General features: G+C 50.3%; 1 protein-coding gene across 1 annotated transcript in view; it reads left to right on the top strand.

Annotated features, from left to right (window-relative positions):
• Positions 1-213: 213 nt before the first annotated feature.
• PRRX1 (paired related homeobox 1) overlaps positions 214-27,238 on the top strand; it is a 39,688-nt gene continuing 12,663 nt past the window's right edge. Inside the window, exon 1 of the mRNA XM_071435783.1 lies at positions 214-705. Within this exon, the coding sequence (XP_071291884.1) occupies positions 465-705 (241 nt within the window). The 5' untranslated portion in view covers positions 214-464. The remainder of the gene's footprint in view (positions 706-27,238) is intronic.

Below are 27,238 nucleotides of genomic sequence, written 5' to 3'. Positions count from 1 at the left end.
GCTGCCACCCGCGGCCCGGTGCCACGTCCCGGCGGGGCCCCGCGGGCCGCCCTCCCCCGGGTGCCCGGAGCCGCCCCCGCCGTTTGAAGTGCGGGGCGGAGGGGAGGGAGGGGAGGGCAGCGCAGGGGCGGAGGGAGCGGAGCCGGCGGCAGCGGGGGCGGAGGGACGGGGCGCACCCGCCCCAGCGGCCCCACAGCCGCCCTGCGCCTCTCGGCCGGCGGCAGCTCCCCGCGCCGCCGCCCCGGCGCCCCGAGCCGGCCGCCGCCTCTCCCCTCCGGCATGTTTTAAGCCCGGCCCTGCCCGCTCCCCTTCGGGCTTCCCTACCCGCCGCTGCCGTCGGGTCCCGTCCCGCTCGCCCCGCTCCGCTCCTCGCTACTCCCCCCCTGGAAGCGCCGGCGGCTGGGGGGGCGCGGGGGCGGTGGGCGCCCGCGGGGGGCGAGGGCAGAGCAGCCCCGCTCGGCACCATGGCGTCCAGCTATGCCCACGCCATGGAGAGGCAGGCCCTGCTGCCCGCCCGCCTCGACGGCCCCGCCGGCCTGGACAATTTACAAGCCAAGAAGAACTTCTCCGTGAGTCACCTGCTGGACCTGGAGGAGGCGGGCGACATGGTGGCCGCCCAGGCGGAGGAGGGCGGCGGCGAGCCCGGCCGGAGCTTGTTGGAGTCCCCCGGGCTGACCAGCGGCAGCGACACCCCGCAGCAGGACAGTAAGTGCGGGGGCATCCTCCCCTTCCATCTCTCGCCGGGGCAGCCGCGGCGGGCGGTGCCGGCTCCGAGGGGGCTCCGCCGGTGCTTAGCCCGGCTTGCCCCGCTCCCCGAGCCGCCCTTCCCCGCCGCGCAGGGAGCCCCGGCGGGGTCGGCACCCGCCGGAGTGTGAAACCCTTGTTTTCCGGGGAAAGGGGCGACCTGCCCTTCGCCGCCGTGCCCGTCGGGTCCGGTGCCGTGGCTCCTGCACCCTGCGGGGAACCGGAGAACATCCCGGGGAGCACGAGCGGGCAGGAGCGGGCCCGTGGGCTCGGCCCCCTCATCCATTCCTTGCCGGGGTGCGCTGAGAACGGCGCTTGGCTGGACGGGGCGAGGCGCGCTAGGCGCTGAGCCTCCATCCATCCATCCATCCATCCATCCATCCATCCATCCATCCTATCTATCCATCTGTCCGTCCGTCCGGCCCGTGGGAGCGGGCACGGCGCCGTGCTTCGCGGGACACCGGTAGGCTGCTCAGGGGTCTGGATGGGGTCCGGACCATTGTGCGGTGCCCTGCCGGGAGCGCCGGGGCTCGCCAGCAGCCCGAGGGTGCGTGCGCGGCTCCCGAGTGCAGCTCCCGAGTGCAGCCGCGGATTGCCGCTGCCCCGAGCCCCGCTTCTCCCCGACCCGGGCAGGACAAGGCAGAGGCCAGACCGGGCTCTGAGCTGCCCATCCTGAACAGTCCGAGCTCGCCGTGACCCAGCAGCCCCGCGGCCGTGGGCAGCGGGATGGGCGCCGGCTTGCGCGGCGTTTTCCAAGCGCCGCGTGTTGTTTTCCAAGGGCAGCGCTGTCAGAAAGGCTGAGGGGGCTGTGCAGGGGCTGTGCAGGGTCAGTAACCCCCGTTTAGCCGCTCTCTGTTAAAATAATTACATCCTCGGCCGCAGGGAGTTCCGTGGGGGTCCGGGCTGGCCGCGGCTGCGGACACGGGCTCGCTTCCGAGGGAGCTTCGGCGAAAAACGGGGGGAAAAACAACAAAACGAAACGAGAAGCGAACGAAAATGCGAATTGCAATTTTCGTTCGCTTTTCGATTTTTTGTTGGTTTGGTTTTCTGTGTTGTTTTTTTTTTTCCCCGCCGGAGCCGCCTCCGACCCTCTTTTCTCCGTGGATCCGACGTGGTTTTCTCGGTATTCCGAAGGAATCCGAGCTGGGGAAGCGGGAAGCCTTCCCAAAGCAGCCGCTCCTTGCAGAAGCGCCCGTGGGATGCCCGGGCTCGGCCCGGCCGGATGCGGTCCCGGCGGGGAGCATCCTCCAGGAGCGCTCGGAACGGAGCGAGCGGAGCGCGGCTGCCGGAGCGGCTCCTCTGCTCCCCGAGAGCCGCATCCACCGCCGCTGGGACATGGCTTTAAAATATTGCCTTCCCAGGACCCGAAAAACTGCAATTTCTGGCTTTAAAGGTGTGTATTTTAGCGGGGAAAACAGCGATTGCGGCTGCCCCCGAATCCCCAACTTGTGCCGCTGGAGAATCCGCAAGATATCAAATGCAGACAACTTTTTTTTTTTACTTCTGCTCTGTACCCAATTTAGTTTATCATATTTTCTTTGGATTCACTCCTGATTTACTCCGATTTACTCCTGATTTTGCCCCTTGCCAACTGCAAGCTCAGTCAGCGTGGAAAAGGAGAACTGTGTTTCACCAATACTCACCTTGCTCTTAAAGCAGGGGGGAAAAAAAACCCAAAAAAAAGCTGTCCAAGGGCTTGTTTTCTAGTCAGCACTGCTGAGCAGGGACCAAACTACAGTTTCAAATAATTTAGAAATTCTCTGAATGCTGTAAAAGTTTTAATACCGTTGCGGTGAATTAGAAAGTTTTAGAAGTATTCTAAAGTAAGCAACGACAGAAAAAAAAGAAAGGGAGAGGAATAAATTCTGCTAGGTTTGTTGGGCAGAGCTGTCATCTGGGCTTTCTGGCTCTCTCATGGATACATTTAGCATATCCCGGGAGTCTCTGTGCCTCAGTTTCCCTATCTGCTGTGTGTGCTCTGTGAAGTGTTAGCAATCCATGCAGGAAAGGGATTGTGCTGGAGCTAGGAAATGCAACAGAGGTAGGAGCTTTTCTGTGTGAAAAATGAGAATTGGTTCAGTGGGAAATCTAACACAGGGCTCAGTTATTCTCCTTGGTTTTAAGTGAGAAAAGGTAAAAGCCGTTTGAAGAAATTGTGGATTTCTCAAGAATACTAAAAATGTTCTTCCAGGCTGAAGAAAAATCAACTGGTCTGCCCCTGATTTTTGTCCCAAACTGAAGGGGAAAACCAAATTATTGGTGCTGGTTTTGTAAACAAAACTTAAGAGAAGAAGTTTGACGCAGAAATTACAAAAGGTTTTGTTTGAATGTTTGATATTGAAGGAAATATTTCACCTCTGTTTTATTTGAGGGATGTTCAGGATAAAACATTTCTCTTATTAAAAAGAAAAAAACATTCCTGGGAGCAGCTGTGATTGTAACATTTGCAGGGAGAGCTGTCCGTGGGTTAAGGAGCTGAGTTTGCAGCAGCGCTGCGGAGCTGTCATTCTTACCAAGCTCACTTCAACTCGGAGCTCTGAACACCTTAACCTAAAAGCTGATAAACATCAGGGCAAACCTCCCTGCCTCTGCTGCTTGGCTGGGAAGGCTTTGCAATCCCAGTTCCAATTTGTCACCAAATAACCTGTTAAGGTTAAACCAACTCTTGCTGTGGTAGCTCAACTTTTGCTGAGTCCGGCTAAAGCTGGGATGAAAATGCTGAGCTGAGGGGATCCCCCAAACTTCCCAGAAAAGGCAATGATCTCCTGTTGCTTTTGTGCCCTATGAGGGTGACAGAAACCTGTCACTTGCCTCTGGGTTCCCAAAGCTTGTGGCTCTGTAATTCTCAATGATTGTTTGGTTTTTTTTCAAATGGGCATTTTTGACTTCTGCTTTTTTTTTTTTTGCTTAGTTTGTTTGAGGCTCACTGTTGATGGCTCATAAAATGGTGTGGAGAAAGCATGAACAGCAAAAGAAAAATTGTTACGCTGGGATTTCTTTCGTAAGGAGTGAATAAACCACGCTTCAGTCCATTACATGCTCAAGTTCTGTGTTTGGGGGTTTTTGCTGTCCTTTAATCTCTCTTCAGTATAAAAGTGCTGGCACTCAGGTGGCTGGCAGATTAAATCAGGCTGATTCCCAATTAAAGCTGGGCACGGGCTGCCTGAGTCCCCCCATTATTTTTTTCCTGTCCCAGTGAGCATCGTGACCCCTCAGTGCTGCTGCTCCTTCTCAAGGAAATCCCAGGAGCCCTGCTGGGACAAGGTGAGTGAGTTCCTCTGCTCAGGCAGGTCAGTCAGTGCCTTCAGCCCCTCTGCTCTGGCAGCAGATTGAGGAAAGGCTTTTTCAGCCTTCTCACTGTTGGGTGATGGGGCTCAGCTCAGAAATAGGTGTTATTTCAAGAAAGGACTGGCAGATTCAGGGAGGGCTGAGCATGGCCGCTCACTGCAGCAGTGTTTGGAGGCAGTGTCCAGCTCAGGGAGCCGCCAGTCACAGGCTGCAAGGATGAGCTGGGGCAGAGATCTCTTCCTTGCTGCCTGGGCTTAAACCCTCTGACTGCTGTTCCTGGCTGTCTGAAACAGCATCCTGAGTTGGAGGACTTTGGGTCTGCTCCCACATGGCTTTTCATTTTGCTTTAATTGCCTCTTTTTAATCAGAACAAGTGAGGTTGCTGCGGGAGTAAAAGAGAGTGTCTAAGTCCTGAATTGTCTGTGCTCCTGTGCCTCCCCATCCTTCACCCAAAAAAAAGAAAATTGCAAGAAGAGGTGGAAAAGCTCTGCCACTGCTTGGAAATGTGGAAAGCAATTCCTTGGGCTGCTGAGTTGCTGAGGATGAAGGTGAGAAGAAGCACCTGGGACATGTGCAGAGTTTTCTTTGCAAACCTCTGCTTTATCTCAGAGTATTGAGCATCTCTTTTGTTAGTAAATCACAGCCCCTATTCCCAGAAAATGCTGAGTCCGTAGACAAGGGATGTACAACCAATAGATAGAAGAGGGGAAAATTGATTAAACCTTGGAGTTTTCTTCCTGTCTTGTCCTGCTGATGGACAGAGAGTCTTGGGGCAGCAGCTGGTGCTGGTGTCCCCAGGTTACAGCGGCGAGCGCCGGGGAAGCCGCCGGTGCCTCAGTCCCCACCAACAGCGGCAAATCTTCCTCAAGAAAGACTCTCCAGAGTTCTCCACTTCCAGAAACCGATGTAGGAAAAGCCAGGATCAGATCATTACTCTTTGTAAGGCGCTTGTTGTAAATTATCTGTGTGAAAAACGCGGTTCTTGGTCGGCAGCATCTTTGCGCGTGCCGGTTTTACTGCGTGTATCCTCGAGGCTTTGAGGAGAGATCACTTGAATGAAGGTTGAGATAACTAACACCAAGCAGTTGTTAGAAGCTTGATTAACTCCTTTCCATTTATGTTCCTTGGGCATATCTATCTAATTTTGACCTCAGGCTGGCAGATGTGTGATTATTGCAGCGACTGTCACAGTGTCAGACACTTTTCTTGCATCCCTGAATCCTGCAGTTTGAAGTGGGAAAGCGTTTTGGGTTTGTTATGTAAATTTCTGCAGCTTCTGGGCAAAGACAGAAGATGGAAATGTGGCTCTGCCACATATCTGGAGTCTTAAAAAAAAAAGGCACAAGGAAATAAACTAAAGTGGTCAAGGTACTGATATTAACAAAGTAAAAAGAACCATGTGAATGTACAGGAGGGAGCTGGCTCTGTTTGAGTGCTTTTCCTTTTGAGGGGGTGAAAAGAAACTTCTATTTGTTTGTGAATTTCACTTTTTTTTGATCATAATCAGTTTTGCTTCCTGGTTCTCATGGTCTCATAATTTGCTGATGGTATTTGTGTTTTCAATCCATCCACTCAGAGCTTCCAACTTTTTAATTTGAAAAAGATTTTGCCGAAGGTTTTTACTTTCCCTCCTTCCCCCCTTAATGTAATGAAAACATTTCCATGAAAATTAGATTTTGAAATCTCTCATAAAACTGAAAGGTTTGGTCTAAACTGCTCGAACGCTTTTAATGAACATCAGCTTTCTGTCATCTGCACTGAGTTTCCACTGCTAGCCGGTCTATTTTCCATCTTTTTGATGATGTATAAAGCAGTGATTGCATGGGAAAATATTATCTCAGGGTTAATTTGTGCAGGCCTTACTCACACAAGTCATTGCATGTGATTCAATGGACCACTTATGTGTGTGCCAGTTGATGAGTATTAGTGTTTGAAGACCTGACCAGCAGCCTTGAGTCATGCAAAAAAGGTCTTTTTTTTCAGCCAGTGGAGTATTTTTGTGCGGGCATGGAGCGGTTTTGCTGTCTGCAGTTGGGACCTCCATCCTTTTTCCTCTCAGCAGAAGTGCAGAATGCATCAAAATCTGTGATGTGAGGGAGTCTGAAAGGAAAAGAGCAAGAGCACGGACAGAGCAAAACCAGGAGGGTCTGGGAGAGTTGGGTCTTTCACAAGGCAGACACGGAATTACAGGGCTGTAATTCCTTCAAAGATGTATTTTTATTTTTCCCCCCGGTAACCGAGTTGACTCCCATGGTTTTTGACATCACCAGAATGACTTGATGGGATTATAGGTGTTTATTCCTGGTTGGGAGTTGTTTATGATATATTTAATCGTTTTTGAAACCCATATTAAGTGGCCCTGAGGGAGCTGTGTTCCTGCTGGGCCTCTGTTGCATAATGAAGTACATCACGAATATTTACCAAGTGTCACAGTATTCCAGCCTTGGGCCTCTGTTTCTGGGGAGGATGAATCACTGCACTGCTGCTTCCCCACCCTGCTCGCCTTTCCTAAAGGAGCCTTGGATTTTGGGGCGGATTATGGAGATTTGAAGCGAGGCTCAGCACAGTCTGGCTGGAGGAGCTGTTGTCCACGGCTCTGATGTTTGAACTGTCCTCTTGGCTTTACATGCAGGGTCCAGAAAGGCTTCAGCTTCTGCTTGGGTGGTGGAGCAGGTTTTTCGTCTGGTTCCCCCAAGAAAAACCTGTTGTTTGGTCGCTGCATGTGGGAAATATCTTCAGAACCCACTGTTTGCTCTGGGGGAGAGCAGACAGCTCCAAGGAGGGGTGAAATGGCAGTCTGGAGGGCATGGAGAAGGATGGCAGTAGTGCCTCCTCCTGAGGGGGAGATGCAGCACAAATCCAACCTCTTACCACCCACTGGAGATCTCTACAGAGGCTCTGTGTTACAGACTCAGTGGAAGCTCACAGGTGTAGATGTAGGTGCCACCAGCCCTACAATGCAGGGATTTGTCCTTTAACACCCTGTGTTGGGACAGTTTTCCCATTGTCCGGGGCCAGCACAGCTCCCAAAGCTCCTCAGCACTTCAGGGGCTTTTCAGCTATGATTGGTTTTATGGAATTCCAGAATGGTTTGGGTTGCAGGGGCCTTAAAGATCATCCAGTTCCAACCCTGACACTTCCCACCGTCCCAGGGTGCTGCCAGCCCTGTCCAGCCTGTCCTTGGACACTTCCAGCATCCAGAGACAGCCACAGTTTCTCTGGGCAGCCTGTGCCAGGGTCTCACAGGGAAGAATTCTGTCCATTCCTTAGCTGGAGATAATTTGAAGCTTGTCACAGCCCTGCTCACCTTTGCATTGTAAATGTAGGTTTGCCCTGGAAATCTGTGCTGTGTTCCTAATCCATGTTTCTTTTCCTGCCCTGTTCCTGCTGGGCCCTGCTGATCCCTGGAAGATGCTGTGAGGTGGGGATGGGAGCTCAGCAGAGCTGCCCTGCCTGTCTGCTGGCACTTTGGGGGCATCACTTAAAGAGAAGTTTCTTTCAAGTGAGAGTGTCTGGAGGATTCTGGCTGAGAAGGGAAGGGAGCAGAGGTGCTGAAGCTGAGGGCACCTCCTGCAGTGGAAAGCCTCTGCAAGGATGAGTCTGTGAAGGCCAAGAGAGGCCTGATGAGCAAGCCAGGGAGCATCTAATTCAGCTTACATAGCATTCTGGGCTCCTCTCTCACCTCCAGGGGCCGAGAAAAGGTTACAGCACAGTTTAAAGCACTGTCCCAGACAGTCTGGATTTCATACGTGCCCATGTGAAGTGAACGTTTGCCTTGGGGTGGCAGCCCAGGACATCCTGGTGCCTCGTGTTCCTGGAAGGGAAGGTTAGATGAGAGGCAAAGGGAGCCAGCTGCACTCTTAACAAATCACTACATCCTATTGCAGCATCCAGTTCATATTCCACCCAAATTTTCCCCCCATTCTGGCTAGAGAAATTTTCCTACAGGAGAAACTCCAGCCAGTCAGCAAGACTGCTGGGCAGGGCAAACTTCCAAAGAGACGCTCAGGATCTGGCTGGGACCCTCTCCACGTCTTGATGAGCTGCTCAGGCAGCAAAACTGCTTTTGCACCAAGAGCTGGAAACTCATCAGCAGCTTGGGGCCACTGCTTCCTGCTCTGAGCCCACCAGCAGATGAACTTCTCCTCTGGCCTCCTTGACCAAAGCAAAATCAAAGTTCCCCTTGGTCCTGCCAGTCTGGGGCAAGAGGGAATTGCCAGCAGCAGCAGCTGCTGAGTGGGCAGGCTTGGGAAAGGAAACTGGAATCAGGTTCTGAAGGGAGCAGCAGGGCACTGGGATCAAAGCAGGGTGCCTGGTGCTGATGGAGCAAGGGTGGGTGGCTGCAGAAAGCAGCAGCTTCCAGCCCTCTCAGTGTAGGTGCTGGAGCAGTGAAGGTTGAGGATTTGAACTCGTGGGGTGCCTGCAGTGGTCTGTCTGCTCTGGGCTTTGTTGTTCTGAGTGAGTGGTGGCAGAGCTGGGCTGAGCTGCAGCCAGTGTGCCAGCGAGGCCCTCAGACCTGCTCAGTGCCTCTGGAAATCATCTTCTTTTTTGGAAGTGTCGCTAATACGATCCACATTTGTTTAAAGAAAAAAAAACCAAACCAGGGATGCTTGCAGCTTTCAAAGAGCTGTCACTTCTCCCCGTGTCAGCTCAGCCGCGGCGGGGCTCGGTGGGGATGGATTGGACTTAAAAGGGAAAAGTGCCTGAGCCATAACAGTGAAAACAGAGTGTTAATGCTCTGGGGCTGCTGCTGCAAAGGGCTGGCCCTGCTGGTGGCTCTGCAGGCAGCTCCTGTCCCCACCAGGCCTGGGCTGGTTTCCCATCAAGCTTTAGAGCCCTCTCCCTGCCTTGTGGCCCGAAGTGCCGGCAGTGCTCCGTGCTGATCGTCCCACCAGCAGCATCACCTGTACCCTGGGTGGAGGGCACAGAGCAGGGGTTTGTGAATCCAGCACAGAGTTCCTGCTCAGGGTGGATGGTTCCTGTGAACCAGGAAGGCTGGAGACCAGGCTGTGTCCCAGGGAAGGCTGGCTGTGTAGGCACGGGCTGCTAGCGCTGCCTGCCCAGTGCCGAGTACTTGAGCTTGTCAGAGGAAATGTGTTGGTGATTTCACACTCAGGGAGAGGAAGAAGCTCTCAAGACCAGCCCAGAGCCAAGCTCTGCATCCTGCTGCCTTTACTGTGAGTGCTGATGGGGCTCTGTCCATGTGTGTCCAGGCGAGCTGAGGTAAAGGTGGAAGCACAGCGTGGGTTTGATGCACACACAGCAGGCAGCCCCGTGAGGAGGGTGATTGCTCTGTGTGTTCCCCAGGCAGTGAGGGCTGCTCCATTTGGGAGAACTGCAGGGCAGGGTTTTAGGGTCAGGTGTGTGCTGGTGCTGGGAGCAGCCTACCCAGAAAAGGCTTACACCCAAAATCTCAGCTGGAACAGAAGGTCTTTTCTTCCCTCAAACATCAGACCAGGTGACCCAGCCTGTCTTGTGTAGCTCAAATACACCTTTGTGTGTTGGCCACTGTTTTACTTTATACTCCCTCCCATAACTTGACCAGGATCACCTTGCCATGCCTCAGTTTTCCTACCAATATAACTGGGTACAACCCTGAGCCCTAATTAGGGGCTTTGGAATTTTCTGGCTATGTGTGTTATGTAAGAGCTTGGCTTAAACAGCAGTTTGGGAAGATTCTCCTGCTTCTGCACCATCCCCAGCAAACTGCTATTGCATCTGCTTGTCTTTGTGGAGTTAGCATTGAGAATATCCCCTTCCAAGACCTGGAGCAACCTCAGCAAGGTTTGTTCCTGCAGGGAACCCACCTGGTGCTGCTGAGTGCACCCCATGCCCTTGGGGCCAGAGCTGTTTGCTGTGTGCACCCACCCATGGGCTGGGTGGCTTTCAGGTTTAGATTTTTTGCACATGAATGTGAATCTCCTGAACATCTTGGGGTGCCTGGGCTCTCCACAAGCCCAAGAGATGCAAGGAGCAGCACGTGCTGATCAGCTGGAAGGTCCCTGGCGTGTTTGGTGGCAGGCAGTGAAATTCCCAGCGGCTGGTTGGGATGGTCACACTCTTTTTCTTGGCTACAGCCTGCTCTTGAGTGTTTGGCCAAAAAAGATCGTTACTGAGAGTTTGTTTCATTTGGAAAACTTCTGATACGTGTCATGGAAACTAGGAGGACTGGTCAGGAATAAGTGCTTGCAGCACTATGCTTGTTTGTGATTTGTTTTTCATTGTTTCCCCTCAATTTTTTTTTTTAAATCAACTAATCAGTAAAAAGAAACAATCACCTGTGATTTAGGAGAAGGATCTCTCACTGTAAATAATAAATTAGTGTCAGGAGACCAGGCAGACAGAATGGTTGATGAATATCCTGCAGGCTGAAAGTTGTTTATCAAGCCTGTTTGAAGACTTATGACTAACAAGCTCATTTACAGAGCTTGGAGTCTGTTCATGAGCCATTCTCCAGCTGGGAGGATGTGGGAATCATCAGAAAATGTATTCACAAGTTACTCGATCATTTAAAAAAACGATCAAACAAACAAAGACTGGTTTTTGGAAGGGAACTGTAAATTCCTCTTTCCCCCCACTGGGTTTCTGAGGCATTCCCGTTAGGAAAATGCAGGGCCTGGAGAAGAATGCAGAGCTCCAGTTGCTCACTAATGACCTATTTTGGTGCAAAGCCTCCTGCCCAGTGCCCTGCCACCAGCCAAGGCCTCCAGCTGCCGGGGAGCCCTGGAAGGGTGGATCCCTCTCGTCTCCACCACTGATTCCCAGGGGAGAAGTTGGGCTTGCTGGGGGAAGAGGTTGCCCGTGCTCCTCTGGTGAGTTCACAGAGATTTCCCCATGTCACAGTGCAGGGTGGAAAGGAGGGCAGCAAAGAGAACTGGGAGCAAAGAGGCTCCCTTGGAGTGCTGTGGATCCTGCAGCTGTGACTGCCAAATCCACATTTCTGTGACTTTCTAGGTAGAAGTCTTTCTCCCCTCTGCCTTTAATCCATCAGAGAAAGGTGGATTGAGAAAGGAGAGCAGCACAGGATCTGGGATGAACTGGGAGCAGAGAGGCTCCCTTGGAGTGCTGTGGATCCATGCCTTTTGCAAATCTGCTTGTCTGGCCTTGGACCAGCTCTGCTGCTCAATGCAGAACACCACATCTTTATGAGAGGCAGATGTTTTTCACCCCCAGCATGTCCTACAACTTGGCCTTGTTTGTGGGGCATCCTCTCCCTGTGCTGCTTGGCCCTGGGGAGGGCTCCAGGTGGGCTCTGTGTGTCAAGAAGGTGCAAACTGAGTCCAAAGGAGTCCAGAGAAGAGGTAAAGAGAGCTCTGGCTCCAGTTTAGAAGGAAAGAAGAGGTGCTAAGGCTCAAGTAAAAACTGATTTCCAAGCCCACCTACTGCCGTTGCAGATGTGAGGCAGTAGGGAAATCCTCCCAGGTCTAGAGAGGGTAAGGAGACCTTGGAAGAGATTTCCTTGGAAGGAAACTTTGTTGAGACAAAGGAATAAACAGCATAGAGCTCATCCTACCTTGGGAAGGGAATCCTCCCAAGTGTCAGGGACTGTGTGACTTTAGTGGGAACTTGTTTAATCCTGAGATTCATCTGTTCTGGCCAGCACAATGGTGTGCCTCTGAATTCCCCCCCCCCATTCCAGGCAGGGTGCTGTGTTCAGCTGGGATGCCTGTGGGGCAGGAGGCACCCATGGAGCTGAGTGTGGATGGGCAAGGGTCACAGTCACTGGATGGAATGATGGAAAAGAAAAACTAGGATGTGGTTAGCAGAAAAACCACCCCAGAAAGCTGCTCTTCATCAGTCTGGGCAGGTTCATCTTTGCCTTTGTGCATTTTGTGTATTTTGTGTGTTCCTCTGACCAGAGAGAGCTGATGTCTGTCTTGTTCTGGGGGGGTTGAAGAGCTCTGTGTGGAGCTGGGTGCTGAATCCTGGTTTTCTTGCTTTGTGATGCCAGGATCCCTGTTCTCCCTGCCTGTCCTGCTACACCCATGGTGCTGCTCCCCAGGAATCCTCAGAAGGGCTTTGCTCTCAGCTCTGCTTCCCTGATATCCACTCTTGAGTGGGAGCACTGTAGGTTGTGTGATGGATCACTGTCCCTTTTGGGGCACAAAGTGGCAAGGGTTCTTCCAGACACTTGTGATGATGGAGTGAAATCCACATTTCTGTGACTTTCTAGGTAGAAACCTTTCTCCCCCCTGCCTTTAATCCATCAGAGAAAGGTGGAATGAGAGCCAATGGCTGGGAGCAAAAGCCAGACATGCATTCAGAGGAGGTAGGAAATGCATTTTTTAGCTGTGAGATGCTGTGTAATCACTAGAAATAACTCCAAAGGAGAGCGCTGGCTGCTGCATCCATGAATGTCTGGAAGCCCTTTTGGAAGAGCAGCTTTTGTCAGCCATGAATTATTGGTCTCACCAGTGGGGTAACTGGGTGAAATGCTGTGGCTGAGTCCCACACAGCAACTGAAGAGCTCAGCTCGGCCTGAGGGATGGGAGATGTGCTGCAGGCATGTTCCTGCCAGGAAATCAGAACACAGGACCAGATGGAGAGCACAGATCCACTTGGTACGAGTCTGTTTACAGGTTTGAACCAAAACATAGCGAGAAACACAACAGGAAGGCAATGTCCTCATCTCTGATCATAACTCAGGCCCTTATGTGAACCAGCTGCCTCACATTTATGGGACAATCCCCTTTCCAAAATCCCAAATCTCCAAAATCCCTCTATTAGGAATAAGAGAGATAGGAAAGCCTCTGCAGGGCTGTGAAAGGCAAACACCAGCCATGGGAATAGCCCAACTTTCTCTTGTATTTCAGGAGCTCTTTGGAGTTTACTGCAGCTCTGAAGGCAGCAGGCTGTTGTGTGTGATTTCTGCTATTTCTGGCCAGCTTGAGGCTCTGAGTGAGCAGTGTCTCCTGTAGCTGCATCCCTGCCAGCTTTGGAAAAATGAGGAAAACAGGGAGAGCTGCAAATCTAATCAGTGCTGGGAAGAGGGATAAACATGCTCAGCATCCTCGTGGGACAGAGCATCTCTGAAGTGGTGGGGTGAGCTCCCTGGGGGTGGCTGTGCAGGGCTGGCACCAAGGGAAGGGAGCAGAAGGGTCTGTAGGGTTGGGATGATGAGAGCAGTCACCCACCCCCTGTGTCCACAACTGTGCATTCAGTTGTCACCAGCAGGGAGAGAGCTGCTAAACCAGGAATGCCCAAAGAGCTGCAGAAGGACAGCTCTTCCAGGAAGGTTCCTTAAACAAAGCCCTCATGGTTGGTTCTCTGCTCCACCACTGAGCCTGTGGCAATGGGAGCCTTTCTCCACCTGGCTGGCGTGGTCATTTTCCAGCCCCAAAGCTCAGTGTTTGTGGACATGTGGTCATGGATGTGCTGCTGGCCAAGGAGTGTGGAGTTGTGGAGGTTTCCAAATGTGCTCTGTTCCTAGAAGGGACATAGAGTAAAAAGTGTGCCGAGAAATGGTTTGGCAATGGTTTGGTTTGGAGGAATTACACTTTCCTTCAGTGTGATTAATAACGGGGATGTGGGGGAAAGATCAAAATCATCAAACTGCTCTAAAGACTTTGCTGGGCTGGGCCATGTTCAAAACTCAGTCTGGGTGTGAAAAGCTAGGTGGTCTCTGAATTTGTCCCAGATCCTCCAAGCAGGATTCAAGGTTCTGAGTCTATCCTGGTGCCTCCCTAAGCACGTGAGACCTGCCCCAGGCAGAGCCGTGGCTGCAGCTCCAGGCTGTTTGGTGCCACCACGTAGTGCCCACACACGCCTTGTCACCTGTCACAGCTGAGACAGGGACTAAAAAATGCATTTCCCTGGGAGAATCCTGTCTGTGCTGCAGAGACCATCCCTGGAGACCACCATCATCTTTGCCCAGGTCCTTCTGAAAACATTCCACCTTGATGATCAGGAGGTACCACAAGGCAGGAGTGGGAATAGGATCATCCTTAACTCTCTGTGACATTGATGGATTTTGCTGCAAGATGTGCACTGGCTGTTAATTCTGTTTTGGGGCATCTTCTTTGTAAAGAGAAAAATTCTTGCACACCTGGTGTGCAAGAGAGAGGTGGGTACCTCCTGGGGAAAATGTCTACCCTGGCTGAGCCTGTCCTGTTGCTTGTTTTGAGAGGGTTGAGATGATGCTGAACCCGCTGGAATCAGGGATGTTGTAATTATCTGACAACAGAGGAGAGCTGGGGAGGCAGCACTGGTCTGTCCACAAGAGCCAAAGAGAAGGGGACTTTCTTACCTAAAAATGTAGCCTGGCACTTCACAAGTGAATTGCTTCTACATCAAGAAATGCAGATCCTATTCAAATGCAGCAGGCAGAGAACTTCTGTCAGTTCTGGCTGGATAGGGGAAGCCTTCTCCAAAGTAAAGCAATTATGGAGAAAGCAGCTGCTTTCTCCATAATTAATACTTAATACTGTGTTTCTGTGTTTCATTTAAAAGCAGACCTAAGATGCAGGAATTAAAAAAAAAAAATTATAAGCCTCCAAAAGGCAGGGTACCTCTTAGTTGGAAATCTCTTTTTTTCTCCTAGAGAAACTGGTAGAACTTTTGAAGCCCTGAAGAAGTCAGGCTTTTAAAACTGAGAGCTGAGAGCCATCGTTTGGTGCCAGTGCCCCGTGCTGTGTGTTGGGGAAGGGATGCTGCTGCCGGAGATGGGGGGGAGATGCAGAGGGGTTTCACTGTCATTCTGGTGCCATCTACTGGCCCAAGCCCTCAGGAAGGTCTGTGGCAGCGGGGACTGGAGCACGGATGGCCGGGGTGGGGTGGCCAGTGTTCCCCCAGGAGCAGGGGCTGCGTTCCCTCCCTGCAGGGCACACAGGCACAGTTGGTGCTGCACTCCCCGTCGTCTCCAGCTCTGCTTTCCCCACGATTAATAGTTAAAAACACCAAAATCTGCTCAGTCAGCTCCTCCAGTCCTGGTCTTACCAGGAAGGTGAGGGGGGCTTATGTGAGGGTGGCAATGCTGCTCAAGCCACTGTGCACCTCCAGGGATGCCCATGGAGCAGCCTGGGCTGAGCTCTGCTGGCATTTTCCTTTGTTTTGTTAGAGCAGCAGCAGGGTGAGACTCTGGGTTCTTGTGTCTTGTAGAAGCTTGGGCTCACCCAGCTCCTTGGTCTTTGCTGCTGTCATTAGTAACCCTCTTTCCTTTAACTGAGCCACCAGGTTTTCATAAAACTAATAGGAGCTAAATTGCCTTCATGATTTCTGTTCAAATGGTCAAAACGTGGTTGAAGTTGGCCAATTCCTCAAAAACTGCCATGAGATCAGAGGCAAAGAGCACGTTGCATTGTAAGCATTTCCTCTGGTGAGCCAGCTGAAACCAGCTGGGAGAGCTGGGCTGCCCTTCTGGAAGGCACTTCTAGGGATTTGGGATTTGAGGGCACAATCCAAAACCACCCATCTCCTATGGGAGGCTGATCTGAGCTCTGCCCCATGGCTTCTTCCCCATCACTCCCTGTCTCCTGTTTGCCACACATTCCAGGCTGGCTTGGCTGTGCTGGTGGCCAGGCCAGCCCTGTGTGGCAGGTCCCTGAGGAGAGGATGTCCTCAGCAGGTCCCTGAGGAGAGGATGTTCTCTCTCTCTCTCTCTCTCTCTCTCTCTCTCTGTTGTGGCTGCTTCAAAGGGCGCATCCTCAACTCGCTTCACTCCAGCATGGCAAGCTGGGCTTTGAGCAGGGAGCACAGGAAGCCAGGAGAGGGGAACAGATCTTTGATGGGGCTTTCCAGCAGCTTTTCCCTCTTTTTTGATTTTGCAGTTTAAGGGCAAGACCCACAGCAGGAGATGGTGCAGGAGCAGCATCTCTGTTCTAGCAAACAGGAGGCATTTCCTCTCCTCTAACCCCTTTGGTTACTGTCAGTAGCAACTTTTAAAGTGTTTGGGTTTCAAGCCTTTGACATTTATTTCCTTATTTCCTCTATTTCCTTATTTTCTCTGATGATTTGAGAGAAGTCAAAGCCCTTTCTGTGTGAAAACTGGAAGCATGGGGAGTAGGTGAAGGTGAGGCAGGCTGGTCCCAGTAACCAGGGCTGCCTGCTGGGACAGGACACCCCAAAGCTGTCTGGGCAGTTGCAGGGATTTGGTGTTGTTTTGGGGCAGCCTGGCCTGTTTCAGCCAGTGCTGGTGGAGCTCTGGGGCAGATCTGTGATGAGGGTGGCCATGGGCACCCTTCTCTCTGGGGGAGTGCAGCAGCAGGGCTCCCGAGGCAGGCACTGAGGATGGGACACCTGATTTTGGCCAAAGGCTGGCAGGTAACCAGGAAAGGGTATAACCCATGCCCAGGACTGAGGGTTTTGGTATTTTATCTGTGCCCAGGTGGTAGATTCCATAAAACTGCCAGAGCAACTGAGAAACAAATGCCTGACCAGCTGAAGAGGTTTGTGGGAGAAATCTGTAGGTTTTATCACAGCCTGGGCTCAACAAGCAAGAGAACTTGAAGTCAGCTGTGCATAAATGATAATCTTTGGGAGTACTTTGGCTCCCCTGAGCAGAGTCCTGTTAGCCAGAACCAAATGTAATATTTGTTTTAGTAACTCACCCATCCTTCATCAGGGATGAGTTTTCCAGCTCCAAAGGAGATTTTCATCTCCAGCTCCTGTAATGCTTCTAATGCTGGGACCTGATTTGGTTGAAATACAACTTGGGTTTACTTTGTGTGGAGACCTGGGGTTTTGTTCCTGTTGGTTTTGATTCAGGAAAGTGTCTCTGTTCATCAGGGGGCACTTGAGCTATGTGCTGAGTGAAGGCAGGGTGGGAGCTGGGAGGGCAGGATCCATGGCAGTGCTGTGATGCGCTCCTTCCCGTCAGAGCTCAGGAAATAAAGCAGGATTCCAGGACACTCACTTGATGATCTTGGCTTGGGAGAGTCAATTTAAAAGGTCTTATTTTTCCCTAAAGGACTCCAGGGTTTGCCTTCCACGCTCTGCCCTATAGAAATTGCCGTCTGACTTGTGGTCTGGGAAATGGCTGAGATTGTCCTGTGCATTTTCTAAAGTTGAGCATTTCAGCCTTTAGTTCTGTGCCTGACTGGGAGTGCCTAGAGCAACACTTGCTTCTACAGGTGGATTTAGCTGACACACTTCAGCTTTTAAAACAAAACAGCTGACTAATGACAGGCTGTGGTGTTTGTGAGGGTCCTCAGAATGAGGTGAGAGATGAGAATCTGACTCCAAGTTCTCAGAAGGCTGATTTATTGTTTTATTATATATCATATTAAAAGAATGCTATACTAAAACTATACTAAAAAAGAGAGAGGATACATCAGAAGGCTAGCAAGAATGATAAAGAAAGCTCGTGACTGACTCCTCAGAGTCTGACACAGCTGACTGTGATTGGTCATTAATTTAAAACAATTCATATGGAACCAATCAAACATTCACCTGTTGGTAAACAACGTCCAAGGCACATTCCAAAGCAGCAAACACAGGAGCAGCAATCAGATAATTATTGTTTTCATTCCTCTCTGAGGCTTCTCAGCTTCCCAGGGGAAAATCCTGGGCAAAGAGGATTTTTTCAGAAAATATCATGGTGACAACAGGCCATTACTGCCAGGATGCCTGGTTCACTAAACAGAGTGCCCAGAGCCTTTATGGGAAGACTGTCACTTACTACCTGAATGTGCAATGCCAGCACAGCAAGAGCAAAGCCCAGTCTCAGCATTGATTGAAGGATCATGGCTTTTAAATATCTATTTGATTTTTATTTTAGGCTTCGGATTCTGGGGTCGTGTTAAAACCTGGGATGACAAAAGCACAACTCTGTCAGTGTGTGTATGGTGGGAGGATGAGACTCAGCCAGCTTTAAGGTTAGAAAGGAGCAGAGAATGCAGTGAGAGAAGGCACAGCCAGTCTGGAGCCTGTGTCCATGCTAATCTCCAGCAGGGGCAGTAGCACAGTTCTGGGAGGATCCAGTTTAGGATGCGTGAATATTTTGGTTGGTCCTGCTTTGGCTGTTCCTGCTGTGCATGAACAACTCTGAGTGGCACAGCCATGGCAAAGCTTTCCCCTCTCCCCAGCCCCGTAAGACACCCTGAATTTGAAGCCAGGTTACAATTGCTGGCCTTGCAGGGGCAGGGGTTAGCTGGTGCAGGCTGGGTTTTACAGGTGCTGGAGCAGGCAGGCCGTGTGCCACGGGCTGCAGCTGCCTGCAAAAAGGACTGGTTTTCCCCTTTCTTCTCTGTTGGTGCTGCACAAGTCCTGTGGATGGCTAAATCTGCTTCCAGGACAAGGCAGACAAAGGGTATCTGCCCAATAAAACCCCATTTCTGTAAGTCTGGGGAAGGAAACAGAAAAGCTTTTGCCAAGCAGAGGGACAGGAATGTTTTACAGCTCACCAAGCAGGCTCCAGGTTTGTGGCAGGAAAACACAGCTCAGGCTGACCTCTCTGGAGCCCCCTTTGAGAGCCAGGGTGGAGACTGTTTCTGGACTGTTTCTGGACTGTCACTTTTTCCAGGTTAACTAAAGATAGCCCTGGTGCAGCGCAGACAGCCAGTGATGGCCTTTCCCTTCCCCAGGCTCTCTCCCCTGCGTGCACTCTGCATGGACACAGCATTCATCCCGAGAAACACAGCAGGGATTCCCAGCTCTGAGCTCTCCTTTGCCAGAGCCTGAGTGGAAAAAAGCCTGAGGGCCTGAGGAGTTTGGTGGCAGAGCTCTTTCCTCCTGCTGGGGAGGTGGGAATAATCCAGGGACAGGGAAGGGAGGCTGCCTTTTGTCCTGGTTTGTGGCTGAGTTGTGCAGGATCAGGAGGTGATGGAGCTCCCAGACCTCCACACTGTTGACTTCAGTCTATTCCAGCTGACCATCCAGCCTGGAGGAATGGGATGATTCCCTCATATTCCTCCTTAATGAACTGTGGGGCAGATGAGTTCAGGGTATCTTTGCAGCCTGCTTAGAGCTTAGCAGCCTCAGCTTAGCAGGCCCCTTGCAGAAACCAGCTCGCTGTGTCCCAGCCCTGTGGCTGAGCTTGCCAGCGAGCTGGAGAGCTGGGGAGAGGGATGTGAGCAGTCCCAAAGCAGGCAGCAGCCTCCTGAGAAGGGGCAGGAAATGCTGAATTCCCAATCCCCCCCTGCTGAACCAGCAGCTCGTGCCGAGCATTGTCGCCGAGCGCCTTCGCAGCGTTTTATGGGGAATAATCTGTTGTCATCAAAGCCCATGGCAAATTCCATACTTTCTGCAGCTGATGCTAAATAGGTCTTTTGAAGGTTGTAATTTCTCGTTTAACTGATGCCAGTTGTGAATACTTTGTGTTGAGGAATAACCCCTTAGTGCCAAGTAAAATACAGTGGAAGTCTGTGGCGTGTTTTTCAGCGTATTGTTAGTTACAGCCCTCCTGACAGAGCACATTCTATGCTGAAGATAAATGCTTGGGAGTCTCTTGCCAATTTATGTCCAAAAGGGCTTTTCTTGGATGTCCTCCTCTCTGTGGAAAATGCTTTTCTGTTTTTCCAGCAAACATTTAATGAGCTGTGCTTAAAAGAAAAAGAGGGCCTATTTCAGGACCAGCCCATGGTGCTTTAGTTCTCTCCCAGCTGGTTTGGGGTTCTTTGGGTGCTCTGATCTCTGTTACACTATGCTGCATGGCACTGGGCTTTGTGGAGCAATTTGCATCTTCCAGGACCTGACTGGGGGATGTTTCAGTGCACCCAGCACCATCCTGGAGTGTCCCTAGTGCCTGGGATGGAAGGACGTTTGCAGCTGACCTGTACCAGAAATCCCAGGCTCTGTGCAGGTTGCAGGTACAGCTGTTGGCACATCAGGACACTGTAGGATTCCCCATGCAGGAATTGAATTCAATTTCTGTGACCACAGGGGAGCCTGGAGAATTGGTGTGAGTGGGCTGGGCTGTGGGGCCATTTGGAGGATGTGCCCACAGGCATCTGGGCTAGTGGTGGAGCCTCTGGCTGCTCACAGCTTGGTTCCAGCTCAGCTTGTCCAGCACCTGGCTGGGCCCTGGGGCTGCCCTGAGAGGGTGTTCAGCTCTGGGAGATGTGTGGAGAGCTGCATGAGGAACAGGGAGAGGGAGGAGGCCACCTCTGACAGGGACACCTCTGACCTGCACACTTGCTCACAGGACCAGAGAGGTGGGCAGAGATTTCCTAAGTGAAGTTGAAGGCCCTTGAGGTTTCGGTGAGCAGCCAGGAGCAGCTGAGCTTTCTTTCCTAGGGATGAGGTGGTTTCAGGAGTCCCCTTGAGGGATGCTGCAGTGAAGCAGAGAGAAAGCCCATCCCATGGTATCAGTTTCTCTGGGTCTGGATTGAAGGCACTTGAGATGATAGTTCATGTTTGGACTCAGAGGTTTATTATTTCTTATCAGTGAAACAGTCTCACAACCATGAGTTCTGCAGCCTTTCATTAGCAAGGCACAAAATGGCCAACAATCTCTTGTTACAAGGTCTTTTAAGGCTAAACTATCCAATTAAGAAAGGACACCTAGATTATTTTCCCTTTTAACCCAATAACTGATCCCTCAAAGCCCGCACCGTGGACTTTCTTGCCCAATTACAAAACATCACCCAAACCCATGGAGAAGAAGGAAGAAGGTAAAGAAGAACAACCTGCCTCCACCCTAAAACCTCCATCTTGATTCATATTTATTACTATATTCTAAACCCCCAAACTTTTAAGTTTTCCACCCTGTGATATTGCACACTTCTAACCAACTACACACCCTTAATCCCTGTGCTATCTATCAATTTTGGAATCCTGTTCCACAACCTCATGTCAAATGCAGTGTTCTCTTGTGGGTCTGTTCCTTTAAGCACAGAAAGTTTAAAATTCTCAGCTTTCAGGGTTCCAACACCATGGATGCTTCTGTCTAAATCTGTCTAAATGCCAGGTGTGGGGTCAGTAGTCAGCGAGGCAGAGCAGCAGTGGGGGGATCTGAGGCTCTGTGCCCTGCTAGCACTGGCAGTGGCTGGGAAATGGGGCTGCAGGACTCACCAGCACACCAGCTATCATTTGTGTATGCAGCTGAAATGAAACAGCTGCTCTCTGTACCTTTATACCACACACTGAAAGTGCTTGCATTACTTGCTGTTATTTTATTTTCTGTGCTGTGAAGGTCAACAGCATGAACGTAATGCCAGTGCATCCCACTTGTGATTTATTTGGATTGATTTGATTAAAATCACACTTCTATTTATTTATTTTATTGATTTGCTTTTTGTCTGCACCCCACTTAAGCACGGGGCTGCTGGATGTGTTATGAACAAAGGGAGTTGGCAGTGCACCTCTACTCTAGGGCCATATGGAATTTTAATGTGCTTTTTGCTTTGAGGACTTCTGAGGATGGAGAAATCTGTGTGACCCACACTAATCACCCCTGCAGTCTTGAATCTGGTGGAAGGTAATTTGCTTATTTCAGGGCAGCTTTGATGTGGATGGGTTTAAATCTGCACTTCCATACGGTGTTGGACATGGCCCTGAGGCTAGGCTCTCTCTAAATATTCTCATTGTTTTTCCAGTGAAAAACATCACCTAACTCCCAAAGGTTTTGCTGAGTAGTATTTTTATTATTTGGAGAACAATTTTTTTCCTGCATTTCCATTGCAAATCATATTCACATATCAGTGTTTCTTGGCTTAAAAATACTTTGTACTCAATTTACTTTATTTTTACTTTAGTTGTTAGCAAAAAATATTTAATGAAATAATTATTTTGCCAGAGGGTTGATAAAGAAAATCTAAGATGTCGTCCTGCGTGTGTGGAGAAATCTGTTTTAAAACTTCTCATTAAACATAATGGCATTTCTGGACGTGAGTAACATTAGAAAGTTTGAAAAAATGCCCATGCTAACAGGCTGGGGGACAGGAATTTGCTGTATTTGACAGGCTGGATGTGAGAAGGATGCAGCACTGCAAATGCGGCAGCGCAGCCTTGCCAATGTGTCTAGACAGCCCATCTCTATGGGGGAGAGAAAAGCTTATTTCTTGGAGCTGCTCCAGTGAGACCAGACCACTTCTGGTCTCCTTTATCCATGGAGACTTTCCATCCAGGCTTGGGGTTTGTGCTGAGCTGGCTCAGCCTGGTGCCTGGTGATCCACAGGAACTGATTTGGGCGAGCTGTGCAACCTTTTTCTGGTCTTGAGATACTCCTGGGTAGGTGAGGATTTGGCTGGTCTGGCATTGGGTGTGATTCCTTTATAAAAGGCTTAAATTGTGTTAAATTTTGCTAGAGCAGCAGCAGCTGTCTGCTAACCCTGCACCAGAGCAAAAGCAGTGTTTTGTGGCTGAGATACCTCACATTTCTGCACAGGTCCCCCAAATTGTCCAGTTGTCCTGTCTAACTCCAGGTTAGAGTATCTGACATTTCAGGCAGATTAAGGGCAGGAATAAACAGATATCCTACAATATATTCATCACCTGGAGGCAAAAATTATTACTCCATGTTAAGGATTGTCATTTCCAGTATATCCCTTGTGTGCCTCAATTCACAGGATCTCTCATAATCATTATTTTGCCTCCTCTGCTGGGAGTTGTGCTTTTCAAACTGCGGTGAACTCTGGAAAGACAGGGCTTTCCATTCTTCAGCTTTCTGATTTCAGATTTCTGGATGATTGTTCCACTCTGGCAAGAAACCATTCAAAATACATTCCAAAATATTCATCATTCCAGCAGGCTAAGAAACATAAGATGTAGCAATTTATTAGCTAATGTGAAATGCATTCGCCGTCCAGAAGAGGCAGAGGATGGAGGGGGGGTCTGAGCCTGGTTTCCCTTTGTGTCCTGCAGAGCTGGGGTGTGGAGCATCCTGGAGCCCATGCTCTGTCCCATCTGCCTTCCTGTTTTGCTGAATGTCCCTGTGTCCAACAAAAATCTCCCAGACACCAGCAGCATCCTCCTTGTCCATTCTCCTCAGAAGAGCAGGTTTCACTGTGGACCTGGAAGGGGAAAGTTGTTCTGGAATGGCCCTACATGCTCTGATCCCTTTGCCTCCTGCAGCTGCTGTTAAGGTCCTTTATTCCCCACCCAAGGAGTGTGCTCCTGGTCAGGATGCTGAGCCCTTGCAGAAGGCAGGTGGGCTGGATGCTGAGAGCCAGGCTCAAGTTATGTTATTTCTGGACCTCGGATGCCATCGTTTTTCCAGTTGTGATCAAGAGGGACCCATAAAATCCATTAGCAGTAAAAAAATGGATTTCTAAGTTAAGCTTTGCAACAGCTCCAGTCCAGTTTGCTCGGGAAGGGGTGGTGGTGGTCCAATTTCCTTGAAACCCATTTGTTCTTGGATGCTAATGAAAGGGGAGCACAGCCTTTGCAGAGCTCGTGGCCGTGTTCTCGCCGCCGTTCGCGCCTCCTGTGCTCCTGGCACAGCCTTTCTGTGCCATGCAGTTTGCACTCCTGGATGTTCCAGGAATACACAGATGAAATATCCATTGGGAGCAGTGTTCCTGTCTACCAGAGCAGCCAGCTGGCGTGTGCATCCCACTGGTCATCGTCAGTCTGTTTGTGTAGGTCCCAAAAAAACCCATCCAAGTGAATTTCCAGATCCAGTTGGGAGAGCTGTTGGATAATGGCACTTCTCAGCAACACAGGGGGACCTGGACAAGCAGAGACACTCATGGAGACACTCAGCTTGAGTCAGTCTTTCCCCTTGAGAGGAGCCTGCTGGGGAGCGTTTGCAGACTCTTGTGGCTGCCACAGTGTTTGGAAATGAGCCAGCTGAAATGCCAAGTGGCTCATCTGCAAGGGATATGTGCACTGGAAAAAAATCCCCCTGCCAAAGCAGCTCTTTTCTGTCTTCACAAAAACTCTTTCTTTTTTCTTCCCCCACCCTCCTTTTTATTTTTGGACTAGTCAGCTTGTTGTAAAAATATCTGATTTTCCTTAGTTGAAAGCTTTTCTAGCTGAAGTTCACAAGGATTTTTTGCCACTTTTTCTAAATGCAAGAATAAATTTATTAAGAGCAGTGTTGCCCAGAGTTCAGGTGAGCATGCAGTGCCAGGTTTTCAGTTCATGGCTTCCAGCTGTTCATGGTTCATGGCATGCTATAGGGCTGGGGGGGTCACTTCTGTACATAAAGAGAAGGGGGCACTAGAAAAATCCAACAGGGGAGCAGGTGGAAATAATACCATGTGCCTTTTGCATAACGTGAAACCCCATGGAGCTCACTCCAGGTGGATATGAGTGTGGAAAATGGATTATTAACCTGTTTGTCCTAATTGCACTGGTGCTTGCCGCCACTGTCTTTGAGGCAGCTTGTGGTTATGTCCAGGAGGATGTGGATATTGGCCTTCCTGACACCTCAGTCTGCTCCTGCATGGAAAGGGTTAATTGCACAGTCCAGTTGAGAGCAGTGGTGGCTCTGGAGGACACTCAGATTTGCTGGTTTGGAGCAACCACGTGTGCGTGAAAGGGAGCAGTGTCCCAGAGCTTGGCTTTTTGAGTCTTTGGAAGAGGGAAGGGAAAGGGTGTTGGACAGGAGAGGAGAAATTTTTATTATGTTTTTTTTTCTGGAATGAACTGGGGCAGGGAGGGGATCAAGAACGTGGACAGACATTTTTGGGAGTGAGAAGATGCGGATGCAGCAGGGCGGAGGTTGGGAAGTTTGCTCTGTGCTGAATCTGTGCCATTCCTAAGATGAAACATCAGGACTCGGGAAGGGGAGCTGATGGGAAGAGGTGTTGGAAGCCAAACCCCTGACCTTGCAAAGCCATGAGTTCACACACGTTCAAGCACTGATCCAGATCTGAAACTGATGCCTCAGGTTTGAGCTTTTCTATTTTTCAGATTCTGGGCTGCTTTAGTGTGTGAGTCTGTGCTTCACAGTAGGGGATGGTGAGCTCTGTGCACAGAGCAGGGAGACAAAACAATTCCTGCTCCAGCTAGGGACCAAGGACAAATGATCCAAATCTCAGGCCCAAGAGTATAAACAACGTGGGCTGAAGAGAGAAAAACAAGCAGGATGGGACTTCATGGCCTGGAGCTGTAATTGGACAATTAACTCCAATATGGAAATGGAGCAGAACTTATAAGAGTGTCAGACCTCATGACTGGTCATCTATTTTGTGACCAAATTGGGTCCATCTTGGGTGTAGCCCAGGCTGGGCTCTTGTGCTGCCCAAGGTGGATCCATTGAGACCTCTTAGTAAATCCCTACTTCATTCTTTAGCTCTGTCCAGCCCCTGTTCTAGGTCAGCCTACACAAGGCATCAAAACCAGGAGTGAGGGAGGGGCTGTGGAGGCTGAGAGGCTCTCAGGAAGCTCTGGGGGTCCCACTGGCACTGTGGCAGCTCAGGGACATTGGGGTGGGACACTTTGGGGGGTTTGGTTGGCACAGCCCTGTGAGTGCATTTCTGCTCCTGTGCCATGGCTCCAGTGTCTGCATTTCTGCTCCTGTGCCATGGTTCCAGTGTCTGCATTTCTGCTCCTGTGTCTTGGCTCCAGTGTCTCTGCATTTCTGCTCCTGTGCCATGGCTCCAGTGTCTCTGCATTTCTGCTCCTGTGCCATGGCTCCAGTGTCTCTGCATTTCTGCTCCTGTGTCTTGGCTCTGCCCTGTGGGGCTGATCTGGGGGGGACATGGGGGAGCTCAGCCCCCTTGGATCCCCTGGTGAATCCACACTTCTGGAGCTCTGCCACGGCTTGGTGGTTTGGTCTCTTTGTCAGTTACAAAGTGCAGCCTCACAGAACATGATTTGCCTCTGGCAGGCTTTAAAATGTATGTGTTTGCTTTTGATTATGTCTGTTGTTTTTTTGGGGTTTGGTTTTTTTTTTTTAAATTAATTTTCCAAGGATCAATGCGGTAATGCATATAAAAATTACAATATGTAAAACAAAGTATAAAAGCATACAAGGAATTCCAAACACATAACATACTGTGCCTTGGAGCTTATGAGATCCATACAGTGCTTATTGTATTATGGGAACACTCTGACCCCAAGACCCATCAGAAAGGCTTGTTAGAAGAGCAGGACTAAGCCATGTGCCTTATGAGCTGTAGGATGCCCAGAAGGAAAACTCCAGTGAATATAAAAGCAGAACTGTTGCAGCAGAGCTCAGACTGGTCTGTGGGATGCAGGGGGACTTTTCATGGCCTTGTACCAATTTCTGGAGGAGGAGGTAAACTTCTGCCCCCACAAATGTTGTTCTCCCAATAATTAACACTGAATGTTAAGTCTTTCCAGCGAGACTCTCTGGATTTCCATGGGATCATGATTACTCTTTTTTGGTTTTTTTTTTCCCCCAAATATAATTTCTTCTGTCAGCTCCAGCAAGTGGGAACACTGAAATGGTTAGAGAGGGCTCACATCTTAGCTGCTGTAACTGCCCATGTGCTCTACAGGTTGCCACCAGATGAGAGACAGAGCATCAGAGCTGAAACCACCCTGAAAAGGAGTTCTGGCTTACAGAGAGGGAGAGGGAGAGGGCTCTTGGCTTCTCATGCTGCCCTGTCTTTGGGTCAGGAGCAGAGCAGCCTGGGGTTTTGATGGGACCTTATCCCATTGGATAGGGATAGAACAGAACACAGGGAAAGCCTCTGCACTCAAGTCCCCAGTGCCTGGTAAGTTTGGGTGAAGATGGTTTGCATGCTGGAAGCTCTTTTCAGAAGCTTGGAGGCATCTCTAGACTCTCCACCTGAAAAGTGACAACCCCAAGACCTCATTCCAGGGGCCAAGAGTCACTGACTGTGCTGTGCCTCCAATCCCACCTGGGAATGTCTCCTTTGGCCACAGTGCAGGTGGGAGCTCCCTCTGCTCCTGAGGGAGGACAGCCAGAGGGTTTCATCCTTCCCGTTGGTGACGCTGTGGCTGTGCAGGACCTCAGCAGGTCCTGGCAGGCTGAGCCAAATTCAGTAAGGTAATGCCTTGAGAGGCTACCTAGAACAGAGGCTAGATAGTGTTAAAGGAATAAAGTAGGTATTGATGAAATTATTTATTCCTTTATTAAAGGAATAAAGTGGGTATTTATTAAAGTAGGTATTTATTATCCTATTCCAAAGGATACAGGGCTCTCCCTGCTATCCCAGCCATTCACAGCTCTGTAATAATCTGTAATGGTTTGTGTGCAGGCAGCTAAAAATCACCCTGATAGGTCCCACATTGCAGACACTTCGGAGAGGAACTGCTGTAGCCCCACGGGTAACACTGAAAATATGCATGTTTTTCTGTTTAACATTAAAACTCAGGTTTAGTATGAAAAATTCAGTGTCACCTTTCTGAAGCTTCATGCTCATGCACAGAACAACTTCTTATTTATGTGCAA

Source organism: Agelaius tricolor, unplaced genomic scaffold (genome assembly GCF_023055355.1).
Source record: "Agelaius tricolor isolate 1412-34295 unplaced genomic scaffold, bAgeTri1.0.p SCAF_11, whole genome shotgun sequence".
Taxonomy (NCBI): Eukaryota; Metazoa; Chordata; class Aves; order Passeriformes; family Icteridae; genus Agelaius; species Agelaius tricolor.
Note: the sequence above shows the minus strand (reverse complement) of the source record. Positions and strands in the feature narration are given on the sequence as shown.